General features: G+C 35.9%; 1 protein-coding gene across 5 annotated transcripts in view; it reads right to left on the reverse strand.

Moving 5' to 3' along the window:
* Nucleotides 1-300: 300 nt before the first annotated feature.
* Nucleotides 301-14364, reverse strand: part of KLHL2 (kelch like family member 2) — a 62297-nt gene continuing 48233 nt past the window's right edge. For 3 of the 5 annotated variants that reach the window (XM_054202871.1, XM_054202870.1, XM_054202875.1), the window contains 10 exons: nt 13340-13449; nt 11804-11920; nt 10630-10779; nt 9590-9707; nt 8741-8938; nt 7880-7981; nt 6868-6996; nt 2401-2541; nt 2092-2235; nt 301-1427 (listed from right to left, as the gene is read on the reverse strand). In XM_054202871.1, coding sequence (XP_054058846.1) covers nt 1399-1427; nt 2092-2235; nt 2401-2541; nt 6868-6996; nt 7880-7981; nt 8741-8938; nt 9590-9707; nt 10630-10779; nt 11804-11920; nt 13340-13449 — 1238 coding nt within the window. In that variant the 3' untranslated portion in view covers nt 301-1398. The remainder of the gene's footprint in view (nt 1428-2091; nt 2236-2400; nt 2542-6867; nt 6997-7879; nt 7982-8740; nt 8939-9589; nt 9708-10629; nt 10780-11803; nt 11921-13339; nt 13450-14364) is intronic. The other 2 variants (XM_054202872.1, XM_054202874.1) reach the window with 2 other exon arrangements.

The following is a 14364-nucleotide window of genomic DNA, read 5'->3' on the forward strand; positions in this document are numbered from 1 at the left end:
CCAAAAAAACGATGTTCTCAGCCATCCTGTTAATTCCACAGCTCAACTAGTTTCACCGTGACTTAGAGGTGGCTGCTACCTTAAATAACCAAAACCCAAAGCTTTCAGAAACAAACCTGCAGCAAAGCAGTGATGGTTACACGACCAGTTCCTCAACAATTCTTTTCAACTTGCTTGCATTCATATAACACCAGCTTCCCCTGCCCCCACCCCACTCCCCAATAAAAACAAAAATCTTTTCACTGATGTCAAGATTATTTAGTTTGAGACTTGTATGGCGAAACACAAGTTTTAAGCGACTTGTTGGCATTAGGAAACAATATACAAACTTTTATTTGAAGAAAATGTCTCAAATATGACAATAACTTTGGTCATGTTAAAAGAAGGCCATCCAAGAACGAATAAAAATGAGCTGTTTTATAAGCGTGGCCACATACAGTATATTCAGATACTAGCTAATAGAAGCTACGATTACACGCATAAATAGGCCTTAGTACCATGCAAGTTCAATGCAACTTCATACATTCCTTATAAATTTTCAGTTATTTTCATGCCAAATCACCTTTTGGATAAAAAGGTAAGAAAGAAGTAACATCTAAATGTGACCAAAAATTGAACAGAAAAAAAAAGTCATAAGTACAGACAACATTTTTATTAAAAAGATCTTAAAATTACACCTGTTCAAGAAGTGTTATACCATCTCTGATCTCTCCTTCAGTGGGAATTAGTAGTGTTAAGCATTGTTACATATCAAAAAATACAACTCTGTTTTACAACATAGTACTGGCATATTCAAAGTACTGTGCCAAATTATAAATAGTAAAATCAGGTTTTGAAGTATTTCAATAGAAAGCAACGTATGCTCACACAAACATATGCACATATTATAGTTATGTAACAAAAGTTTTATAAAAGGAAACATTTACCCCATGCCAGCTTGAATTACTGAGGTGGGATTCAATACCTACTATGAAGACTGAAAGTTCATTTCTTTAAATATGTTTATTAGTCTCTGGAAAAAATAAGACAAAAATTTACTTTCACCAGAATACACACCATTCTTCACTGACAATCCGTTTCTCAGTCATGACTGACATAAGTCTGTCCTTATGAAAGTGGCTTTTTTTTTTCTCTGAAGACCTTGCAATAAGAAAAGAAATGGTCCACTAGACTTCAAAAATTCAATCAGCTTCTGCTCAACTGCAGAATAATCCTACGCCTTGCTTCTACCTAGAGTAATCTTCATCATCTGTCATCTGTAATTGTAGACAGTCACATCTTCCACTGTGACTCAAGGTGCAGCTACAAGTAGAGAAGTGCTTAGATACTCAGTCACTTCAAATACACTTGTTGAAGACTGCTTCTAGTGCATAATCAAGTTGAAAATCCTTCTACTGATCATAATGGTTTGTCAATAACTGTAACACCTAGAGTGAGGAAAGAAAAAGGCATAAATCTTCAGGTAGTATTTAAAAAAAAAATAAGAACATGGAAATCAAGTTCTAATATAATACCTCGCAACTAGTATAACATCAAAAAACTGCACCAGCATCAGTGTTCATATTTTCCCTAATTTCTGTCTGACAAAGTTGTCTGAATCATTGCAAAGTTCTGAAAGTTTCCGTGATTTGAAAAAATTTGCCATTACTCAAGTTTCATTTTGTTATCAGGGAAATATATCCTTAACATTCACTTAAAGAACTCATTTAAGAAATGGCAATTATTGAAGGAAAAGATTCCTGAAACAGCTCTTGTTTGCTAAATATCAAATCCCAAAGAACTTCAGAATTGGACGCATGTAGACTGAGACACAAATCTCTTGTTAAAGAAAGGACTGGTCATACTAGAATCATCTTTCTGACTCACCATTTACATGCTAAATCCCTTTTGACTAGTTTAATACCATCTTTTTCCTTGTAGTGAATATTTGTTTGAAGTCATCATTCAAAACATACCATCAGATTCTTTATACCCATTCTACTATCTTAGGTTTTACCTTAGACGGGACTTTCTTTGGATGCTTTGTCAGATTTCTTATCCTAGCTTTTATACTGGAAAAAGTCTGTTAAAATCATTATCTGTGCACATCACCTGCATAGCTTCTTCCTGTACTCATACAAGATGACACAACTGTCCATTTATCAGTTGTTGGATTATAATATTCCACTGTTGATAAATTACAGGAACCATCATCTCCTCCAACTACATACAAGAGACCATTTACAGCACAAACCCCTAAAAAAAAGACAGGACACCAATATGAACATTAGCAATTGGCTTGTTTACCCCATAAAAAGCATGCTTTCTATTCTGTGACATCATGAAAGCAGCAGAAATCCAGGAACATGCCATTTACACTAAATGATATTACCACAATTTAAAAGTAATAGTAGCGTATACCTGCATTCCTTCTGCACATGTTCATGTCTGCAACCTGCTTCCATGTACTGGCGACAGGATCAAACACTTCAACACTTTTTCTTACCAAAGGACCGTCATGACCACCTACTGCATACAATAAATTGTTTAACACACCAACACCTGTGAACATATAAAAATACTCAAAATTAAGCAGAGAATGGTTTGACTGATGCAAAGGAGAAACAGCAAATATTATGTCCACTAACATAAATCCTTCATCCAGTCAATGTTAGGAACTATTTCAGAAACATTTGGGTCAGGATGCATTAAAGCAAAAAGACAGTAACTACGGCAAGACACTGATAAAATGTCTTGCGTGCGCGTCTACCATATTGCAGCGTACAAAGACCAGAGCTGTTCTGCAACAGAAGATTTAGAAATTTTGGACGAAAAATGATGTGTGGGAAAATGAGGATTGTTGAAATTTAGGTCTAATTAGAAGTGACAGTAAATGAGACAGTGTGCTCAGCCAGCATAACGGAAATCTGACAAGATGATAAAGCGTAAGTGAATTTTTAGAAAGTAAAAACCGTGCGGTACAGAGGAAGAAAAGCTGAATGGATAGACATTATACAATAGGGATGTTTCCACTGAAGTGTTGGAATACCTTGTAAACATATATATGAAACAAAAGTTAAAAGAGTGAGCACCTTCCTCCTCCAGGATTTGGAGGAGAACACAAGGTTGCTTGCACCAAGCTTCAGTCATGAAAATATCCAAAAGGATATTAAGGTGTCTCCTTTATTCCTAGGGTCTCCTTTACTTTACAACAAAAGTTTATCAATCTGTAAACTTGGGATGAAGGAATAAATAAAGCTAGCCTGTATCTACTTGCTAATTGGGCTGTACATATTGAAAAGATGGTAATAGGGGAAGCAGAAAGAAAAGTCTTATTTATTTATTCCTCAACTTTATAAAGCACTGTTAGAACCCAAACATAATAGATTTCAGAAATGCAGAGGTTTTTTGCATTAAATCATGTGAGTGATGGACCATAAAGACAATTGAAAAAACGCTGTGAAAGTACATTGTGAAATCTAATGTGTCACATTTAAGACTACGAAACTCAAAGCTGAGATACAGATTTGCAAATACAGTTCTTAAAGGGTTCCATGGAAACGGCACAACTTAAAATCTTGATTAAAGGGAAACAGAAAATATGAATGCAAAAGATCAGTTAAGTCCTTCAGAGAAAAAAAAATGCTGGGTTAAAAAAAGAACCCCGAGACCTTAATAGCCAGCTGAAGTATCTTTGAAAATATATCACTAATATTGTATGTAAGAGCCATTCGTATACGAGGAGAGAAATGACTCCTGCTAAAATAACTCAATTTTCTTATTAAAAAGACGGATTTTAATAATTAAAGGAAGAGGGGAAAGAAACATGGAAGAGTTGATTGGTACTGCAAGTCTGAAAAATAGCATCTTAATAGGACACTGCTTTATAAATCATGCTATCTAATGCTTTATCAGTGATATTCACTACTAATGCTTCCCCATATCCTTCCCAGTTAATTTAATTTCTCTTTTATTGCTATTATTTCTAGCTATCGTGTCACAGTATAGTGTGACAGCTTTTCTTTCTCCCACTCTGATCGCACTTTATTAGACAGGATAATACAACATTCATTTTTTGTAGCATTAAACATTACAGAGCTAGGAGGAGGGCTAAGATTTTTAGTTTAAACATGCGATGTGATATATAAAGCCCCCCACCCGAGGCTTTCTGTATAGTTACCAACCTTCCTATTCAGTCTGTAGAGTCTTCCCTCTGCCACATTGCCATTTTTTCTTTGATAGCTCCTTATTTTTAATAATGTCCTCCATTCCTCTTTGGTGCTTCATTTTCCCTTAATCCCACACCCAGTTTCCAAGTCCTACCTTATTGCTTGCTCCTTCCGTCTGTATCCTCTTGTTGCCGTCTTCTGAGTTCTCCTTTCTTTGTTAATTTTTCTTTCCTGCCCATTTTTCAGGACCCTGTCTTATATCTCTCATCCCTCCCAAATGGCCTATATCTGGATCTGAAGTTCCTCATCCCAACATGTTGCTGGAAACAGATCTGTCCCCAAATTGATCAACTGAGAAGGAGTTGGTACTAAAGAAGAGTAACTGAGGGTTAACCTCTCAAGTTGCTTTTGAATGAAGCTGAAGCAGTAGGAACAGAAGAGATGGGCTTAAGTTCCTCGAGATGATAGAGATCCAAAGGTTTAACACAGGAACAAAATTCTCTTTAGTTAGCACCCATAACACCACCAGGACTGATCGCCAGTTGAAACAGTTCTGGTGGTTTTGGCTATTTGGCCACTACAGCCAAGTTCAATTAACAGTCATGATTTTCACATTACCACCCACTCCTCCCACACACACAAATATAATATTCCATGTATTTAACAGAGTAGCGCAGAAGAATATTGATTATTTTACTTAATTATATGAATCTGAAATAACTGACTACATTTACTTTTCCTCTCCATTTTTTTTTGTGTTGGTTTGTGGTTTGTTTTTTTTTCTTTTCATCAGAGGATGAAAGGCAGCAGAGAGTTGAGTAAACAAACACGGTCCTGAACTCTGGGACAAGGGGAGGGAGGAGAGGGGCAGAAAGATCCCAGCAGTTAGTGTATCTAAGGCACTAAATTTCAGCTGTAGAAGTAATTCAACATTTTTTCATTTTTTTAAAAATAATCTGAAAATATCTAGTATATAAGTAGGCTACAAGCACAATGATAAGTTTGCAAAACCAGAGTATTAAAAAAAAATAGCTGAGATAAAATGGGTGTGCAGGCAGATTGCAAAATTAAGTTTTGTCACAACCCACCAACACTATTTGTCTTTATAATGGTACCTGTAATTTGCCCATTTTATACAAATATTTTCCTCAAAACTTGCCAATATTAAATAGGAGTATTTAATGGTGCCCTTACTGCAAGTGTGGTCAGTTTTTAATCCAGAATTTACTTCCAAGATGCACGGACCGAGTAACTAGAAGTTTCACAAGACAACTTTTTTGAGATATAGTGTGCCATGTTTCCTTCATTAACATCATAGTTTTAGTTTAGAAACACAATCAAAACATTACTTTTAGCAATAAGAGACATATCAACTTGCTGATTTTGTAAGAGTATAATGGAAGTATCACAAACTAAATATCTTAATTTTTAGTAATTATTTTAATACTTTATTTCTTTTGAAATAATTTGGACTGAATTTAAATATCATACAGATTAAAAACTGTTCAGTTATTAAAGAATAATGGAAGGCAAGATGAAAATTTTTGATAACTATTAATCATCTACTGAGCATACTAGAAGTCCATCCAGTTTTATTTGTATCTTTCCAATTATGAAGCAGATTAATGCAATCACCAGTAGATATTTGAAGGGTGTTGCTAAAAAGCACCATTGAGTACTTGGCAAAAAAGTGACTTAGACAACTAAAAAAATAAACATAGAAAAGTAATATCATGCAATTTGACTTGAAAAAGTCCATGGGAACGCATCTAGAGAAATAAAACAACTTCTGCGAGTTGAAAAAACCTGAAATACCAAAAGACAAATAGAGGACAGTGAACAGTAAATGATATTTGAGTCCATAATATAAATAGATAATGAAAATGCTAAAGTCAATTTGGAACTGTGGAAGCATCATTTCATTAAACAAAAGTGGAATACCAAAGGCAGTTTTGATGTCTTTAAAGAGAAATATACATACTCAGAATCGCAAGAAGGAAAAAAAAAATCCACAAAAAAATAAAGAAGGGATTTTTAAGATTATAAAGAAATAAATGGATATACCTTGGCTAAACGATAAGGAAGAATAACATGTAGTAGCCTAAACATATCCAAAGGATGTAAACACCAGGTGATGAGAAGAAATACTGAAGATGAAACAAAGGGTAGGTAAGTGGAAGTAATAGGATGAAACCAGTAATACAAACTTCAGAATGAACAAGGACAAAATTTCCTGCAGTGAATCAGAATGCAGAACAAGTTCTCCAAAGAGGCGGAAATCTAGTCACGGTTCACACGTAAAGTCAACCTGAAAAGGCTATTAGAAAAATCAGCCCTACGCTGGCAAAGAGACAGCTTTGAAGGAATGACTTCTTTTTTTAATCCTGGACATCTAGATTTTGATACTTCAGTATTTAGGTGATATTAAATTGATTGTCACAATCCATGCATATTAGTCTGTATGTTAAAAACATCAGAAGTTATGGGAAGGAGAAGAATATGAAAAGTACGAAAAAGCAAGGAAAGATATTTACTATTAACAGACTGAACCTTACTCTGTAGGACAGTTTTGCATTTATAACCTGCAATATATCAGCCATCTAAGACTAGAACATTCCATTAGGCTCAGTCTGTAGCTTACCTTTTATAGTTTTAGGTACATTTTGAAACCACAAATTTGTTTCACTTTCACATGGATAGTTGATTCTTGTCCACTCACCTGCTCCACTCCGTCTAGTGCTCATTTCTGCAACGTAGGTCCACTCGTTTGTATTAGCATCATAGCATTCTACTGAACTAAGGCACTGACGTGACGCCCCATCGTAGCCACCAACAGCATACAGTTTACCTACAAGGGTAACCAACAGAAACCTACCAATTTCTAATGCACACAGACTACGCTGGTACACAGGCTGAGGGGAAGTCATCATTCTCTGAATTAGCTACTGGTCAGTACCTGTCCTCAATCGGTTATTGAGTTTCTATTTTTTTTAAATAGTTTAAGATAGTACGCTACAGTTCTTGTCATTTTTAGGATGTAAAAGGCAGCCAGTATTTAACAAGAACAATGCGAGTCAAAAGATTTTGAATTGACCACCTGAAACACAAAGGTAGTTTACCCCATTTTTAATTAAGAGTTGTTCAAAAGCAAGCTAATTCAAGTATGTCCAACATTGGAAGGTCACAAACAGGATTCCTAGAAATATCAAAAATTCAGATGAAAATTACTAGTACTGTCTGCATTTTCAGATCAGAAACAGCAGTGGTTCCTATGCAGTTAAAACACACACCTAAAACTGTTTTACGAGCCAAGAGCCAGTCCAGATCTGCATTGTGCAAATGACGCCCAGGCTATTCACCACTAAGCTGACTCAAAAGTCAGCAGCTTTCCAGGCACTGTCCTTGAGATCATCCCCAGTGTGCGACCAGCAAAGTCAGCCACAGATAACAGAGTTAACAATACTGCAGTGCTACAGACCAATTTATAAGCAATTGGGCTCCCTAGCTTTCCCCTCAGTTGGCCTCAGGCACAGCTGAAACTCTGAAAAAAAAATTTAAAATTATGCTACAAACTGGTCAAACCCAAGTATTATTTACTGTTCATGCCATTTGAATTACAAGGTTGAGCAAAAACATAAATCTGAAGTATGTTTTCAAAATTGAGACAAGGTAGTAGGGTAAATGATTTCATTCCTCCCCCCACAACATTTTAATATCATTTGCCAACTTACCTCCAACGACACCTACACCAACACTACTTCTTCTTGTGTTCATTGGAGCTACGTGAAACCACTCATTAGTCTTTAAGTTGTAAACTTCAACTGATGATAAACCTATGAAGACAATATAACATTATTTTCTCTATAAACGTCCATGCAACATACTGTCTACCTTCCAGAAAATTCAAATTATTTCTTTTTAAGGACTGTTAATTACTGTGCAAAAGCCACAACTCATGTCCTTTAGCTAGCCAATTACAGTCAACCCACTCTGGTGTCTGAAAATGGGCAAATTAATGAAAGCTTTTGTGGAACTGTAAAAAAAAAATTCTTCCCTGGATGATTTTCTTCTTTCTTTTTAATCAAATCACAACGCTCTCTCCTACATATTGCTTCAGTAATAGTTACTAAGGAAAAGGACCATCTCGGCACAAATGGTTTAATGTTATCTGTGAAGAGAATGAACAGTGTATGTCCAGAGCACTCCCACAGGTCAGGGAAAGCTGTCTGTAACCCTGTTTACACTACATGAAAATGCAGAGGTATGTTTCATATGCAAACAGGGCAACAGAGACCAGGTAATTTTTCTGCTCCCATCTTGCACGAGTTAAGGACTCTGGCTATAGAAGGAATTCTAACTATGGGAACTTGTCAAAGATTCACTAGGCATTAAGCCTAAACTTTTTGGCAGGTGCAAGCAGTCCACTGTTCAGGTAGAAGGATGTGACCACTAAAGCACATTCCACACCACAAGATGCCAGGCTACCCTTACGCTTGGTTTCATCACAGCTATCAGGAAAGAGACATTCAAATTTGATACAATTATGTCAAGAGTAGCCCAAACTAATCAGCAGTGTGTAAGGGCAAAAATACCTGTACTCCCATCAAATCCTCCCACAGCATAAAGAAGGCCATTTAATACAGCAGCTCCCAGTGTGCTTCTCCGGTCTTGCATATTGGCCACGCTTGTCCACTGGTCCTTCACCGGATCATAGGAATCTACTGTGCGAACTCTCAAGGAACCATTGAAACCACCAACAGCATAAACCATGCCTCCCATGTACACCATTCCTAGAGCAGGGAAAGGGGGAGGAAAGATAAGCATTTTTGTCTCTTTGTCAATTAATTTTTTTCTGTACTGTCCTAAGTATGCAGATACTTGACACAATTTACAGTGCTCACTACGCTATCAGGCTTCTGACAGCGTCCTAGAGCCATTCTTCATTCAGATGAAGGACCAGAAGTTCTGACACTTTGCTACCAATGGCTCACACTTCTGAATATCATACTTGCTGAATTTCTTCTTGCTTAGATATCTCAGCTGCTTTAAGATCACATTTTCACATTTTTAGTATCGGCCGGTCACTTCTTCACATTCTTCATCTCATTTAATAATAATAATAGGGTATTTTAATAGTAAAATAACTCATTGTTATAATGCAGTAATATTTAAATTTATTTATCCTCTGTATCTATGAGAGGTAATAAAGCAGTTTATTCTAGAGATTACGAATTGAAGTACAAATTAAGATCAAGTTATCAAACTTGTATTGTTCCAGATTAGCAAGTAATTTGAATTTTAAGGATGATCACCAAAGTCAAGGCTTAGCCCTTCTCAGATAAATACCTTAAGCACTGTTCCAAAGAACATACGATGCTTTATACAGACGCATAAATTTCGAAGCATTACCTAATGCAACAAAAAAATTAGGCATCATTTACCCGCTCTACATCTTCTGGAAGGCAATTCAGCCACCTGATGCCAGCGTTCTTCTTTAAAATCATAGCATTCAACACTGCGAATTGCCTTTGGTGCCTGTCCTCCAACTACCATCATCAACTAAAAGGGAGATAATAATATTTATTAATTACTTGCATATATGAGAGCACCTGAAAGATCAAAAAAGTGTTAAAAAATAAAACAAGATTCTGTACGAGAAATAATTAAAGGATGGCTCTCCTAAGTAAGAAATCTGATTCTTACAAACTAGGCAAAATTCATTTTTTTTAAAAACACATGCAATTTGTAATCGTTGTGTCCAGAGGAAATATCTGAGATAGAAAAGCAGGAAGCAGAGTCTAGGTAGAGCTCCCAAGGATGGAGCAGATCCTGCTGCATTTTCACATCCTACTCTGACCTCAGGTATGAGAATTCAGCATCTAGGATGTTCCATGGAACTGTGACCATCCATCACAGAACAGCCTTATCTGGTTCCTTTGAGAGAAATGTGCTAAATCTGCTGAATGGAATCTCCTCCTATTCCATTATTGCAGTTGCCATAAGAGTACTATGAGAAAACTTCTTTACTTCATTGGAAAGAAGATAATATCTGATATTTGTTCTGGTTTTTACTTCTAAAATGAAAAATAATACTATATTTAGCTAAAAATTGAATAAATGCTCCGACTCAGAAGCATCGGTCTGTGTTAGGGGGCTTTTTGGTTTTGGGTTTTGTTTTGTTCTTGGTTTGTTTTTTGGGTTTTTTTTTTTGTTTTGTTTTGTTTTAAAGAAGCAGGCTTATTTCCTCTCTAACACCAGGCCTATGATTGTATATTTCTCAAATGCTGAAGAATTTACTAAAAAAAACCCTTTTGGGGGAGGGGAGGGCTGGGAGGCCATGGAGGGGGACGGGTGGGAGGCTAAAATATCTATTTTTAGTGGCATGGAGTATAGCTAATCACTTGTGATATTTTTGTGATAAGTAATTCTGGTTAAAATGGAGTTTGAAGAAATAAGTACATTGGAAAAATAAGGGTCTTACTTTTGGAAGGCTAGCGGGGGTTCTCAATTTTGTTCGAGTGCTTTTCATCAATGCTCGTTGCTCAGTTGGCAGCAAGTGATACTTCATCGCTTCAATGAGGTAATCTTTACAAGCACTGCTGTTCTTAACCAATATTTCTTCTTCAACTCTCTGTTTATTAATAGAAGTTTAACAAGGTCTGAGCATGTTAAGGAAGTAAAACCCAAATAACAATCTGAAATGTAATAAAGCCTGTGTTATATCACACAAATGCAGATTACTCCGATTTTTTAGATTGTAGTTTAACCACAGTTAAACACGAAATCATGTGATAGCAATATGCAGTCACAGAATAAAAACCCCAGTTAATTATCATAATTAGTAAGTAGATGAAACAGTGTTAGGTAAAGTGAATCACTTCCTCACAATCAAGCACATCTCTTGACTTTTTAAATACAGAGAGTACAGAACAATTCAAGGGGGGAGTAGGGGAAAAGAATTTAACAAACTAGTAAACCACCCCACAACAATAAGAAACCACAACAGCAAAACAAAACATAAAAACCCACAAAAGGAAAACAAAAAAACCCACCAAAACAACCCACACAAAGTGGAGGAAATCCATATCACAAAACCAGAGTTTCTAAAATAAACACCTACCAACCTGCTACTACACCTACTAAGCAACACAAATAGCAAGCTGCTGTTTTCAATCTTAAATATTTGACCCGACACCTAAATATTCAAAACGATCTTATAAAATTTGAAAAAATGTACTGTATCTGAACCAGGCAAAGAAATGTTTTCTTCATTAGCAAGTCCTAACCAACTTAGACAATAGATTCAATTCTGAAATTTAAAATTTACTTATGAAAAGATGTGTTGTATCAAATATCATATTAAAAATGAAAGCTAACCAGATCTAAGCTAATTAAATCATTCAGATTACTAGCGTAGCATGACAAGTAGTCAGTCAGACAACTTACTTACATGTGGTATTTTCTATGTGGCAATCCCTCATTTGACTCCGCGTGTGTGTGCGCATGTACATACGCAATGGTGGCTGGCTGTTTATTTTTACTATCAGTAACACACTACATTACACTGTTGTTTAAATTTAAAATTATCCATCTGGCATTAAAAAGCTAAACTGAAATGTTCACATGCAGAAGAATTAGTATTCTTTTTTGCTTACCTGAACTAAATATTCACGGGAAAGCAAAGGCAGCCGAACATGCTCCATCAGGCGTGCCATTAGCTCCTGCCTTACATCTTTGTCATGGTTTACCCACGCTATCACTGCTTCAAATACCTTCCAGAAAACAAAAAAAATGCAAGTCCCTTGACTTACAAATTCAGTAGTATGAAAATATCAGTGTGTCTCCAAAAACAGTTTTTGCTTACACTAAAATTCCTAACGTGAGAAAAGATGACAGCAGTTACAGCTCCCATTATTTCCATATTTTCCCACTACAAAATTCTGAACATGCAGTAGCCAGTCTCTTTTTATATCACTCCTCTACTAGTGTTTCAAGGATAGCTGCACTACATTGGCAAAACACAGACAATTTCATTGATACTGAAAATCCAATAAAGCTAGGTAAACAAAACACAGCAGCAGCAATATTACAATCCTCACACTTTTCTTCCTTTCTCGGAAAATCAACCTGCCATACCATCATTCAAATGACTTATCATCACTGAGCCTTCCTAGGAGGAGCGATCCCAAGACTAATTTCTCCTCTATTGCACAGCAGCTCATCATACGCTACAGCATTAAAACCTTACTTATACTCCACAGAAGCAGCATCACATATATCAGAATTACAGATCCGGACCTTCAGGGTATTATGGGAACAGCCATGTGACTCTGCTAGTTGCAGTTTAAGCAGATAGTTCTTGGATTCAAAGTTTCAAAAAGGTTTTGACACGAAACACTACCTAGCCATACAAGCCAGTATTCAAACATGCTTCTGAATACAATTTAGCCTCATTTGAACAGAGGTGTTTGTACATCTATATACTCCTTGGAAAAAAGAAAGGCAAAATATTTTAAATTGATCACAACTGGATTCAAAAGCTCAAAATGAATCTATCTACAACCTGAAAACCATTAGAGGCTCACTGAAGATCAGAGAGTTTCAAAAATGGCTTTAAAAGAATGAGATCTAGCTGAAGGTAAGCCAACACATAGTTAAACTCAAGTTTGGTTATACCAAGGTATCTAGCCATCTCCTCTGCAACCCACATTTGTTCAGTTAGGTTAACCAGCCCACATATACATACAGAGTTTTAATACCTTTGTGGGACTGTGGTTGTTAAAGTTGGTAGACACTCTTCAAAGTACTATATTTGAGTTTTTTACCCCTTGGTAAACCAAACTCCTGTGTACGTGACTCACAGCATGTGTTCTGTCCGTTTGTTCTGCTTGAACACGAGAAGGAATTTCCATTTAATTTAGTTTCCACTTTTTCAAGAACAAAGGGTTATGTGATTTAACAGTTTTAGGATTTTTAAGAGTTGAGATTAATTTTCATCATCACACTGACAATACTTTTGGGAAAAATCCTTAACAGTTTTGGGAAAAACTCTTTAAACATGAGCACAATACAACCTTAATTTCATCGAGGAAACAAAGAACACATCCAAAGAAGTGTACAAGAGCAGTAAGAGCAAGCTCTATTTCTCATCCCAAAGGATAAAAAGAGTACTGGGATACAGATGGTCTTACCTTCTCTTCTGAGGCAATTGTGAGTTTGTCACTGGATATAAGACTGCACACCTGCTCTACACCAAGATTGAGGTATTCTTCACTAAGTACGACATCAGAAAAGTGCTGTTCTGTTTGGAGGAAAAGAAGTATTCTAACATACAGAGCGAACTGTATCCCACAACAAGCATTACAGCAGCAGAGGAAAAATAGCGGAAAACAATTCAGTACATGTGCTCTGTCATCGTATCTAGAAGCAATACCTTAGCTTAAAATATGTTATATAGTTAAAGCTTGGTCTCACAAACAGCTGTTATATTTAAAGATTCTTTAAAATAATTGAAATATTAAAACACATTATATTAAAAGTAGCAATCAAAGCAATTTAACATTTTCAGCATTGCTTCATCCCAGTACTTGTCCTTTACAATTACTTAAATCTCATTTTGCTATCTTTGTACGCACAGATACATCAAAAATGTTTCCAGAAAAAGCATACGCTCTGTATGTTGTCAAACATGTTTTAAACCCACAGTTCAACACGAACAAAGACTGATTCATTAGAACTAACCAGCGGTTTTGCAGTGTAACGTAGGTCAAATCAAACAAGTCTGGATCCTATTGCATCTCTCAGAGCTTCTCTAAGGTGATAAAAATATTACATATCACAATCTCTACTACATGCAGAAGATATGTAATTTTTCCTCAGTTTTTTTCTTCTAATGCCTCAACTTAAAGTAAACAAAACTGACAAAATGTAATGTTTTAGTTGTGGAACCATTTTCTTTTAACATAGAACATGTATCTTTATGAAGTTGTTGTTCACTTATTCAGTTGTTCTCTCCCTTCCTTGAAATTGCTTTTTAAGCCGTTCAGTTGCTTAAAAAGTAGCTCCATCTAGATAAATGTTGGTTTTCCTCTCTTCAGCTATTCTTAACAGAAGTTAGAAGGCACAACTGTTACCGGGATTTAAGAATTCACTCAAAATCAGAATAAGTAGAAAAGGTCATCAAACATATTCAAACTAAAGAGCTTCTTAAAGCCTT

The sequence above is a fragment of the Rissa tridactyla genome, chromosome 5 (assembly GCF_028500815.1).
Source record: "Rissa tridactyla isolate bRisTri1 chromosome 5, bRisTri1.patW.cur.20221130, whole genome shotgun sequence".
Classification (NCBI taxonomy): domain Eukaryota; kingdom Metazoa; phylum Chordata; class Aves; order Charadriiformes; family Laridae; genus Rissa; species Rissa tridactyla.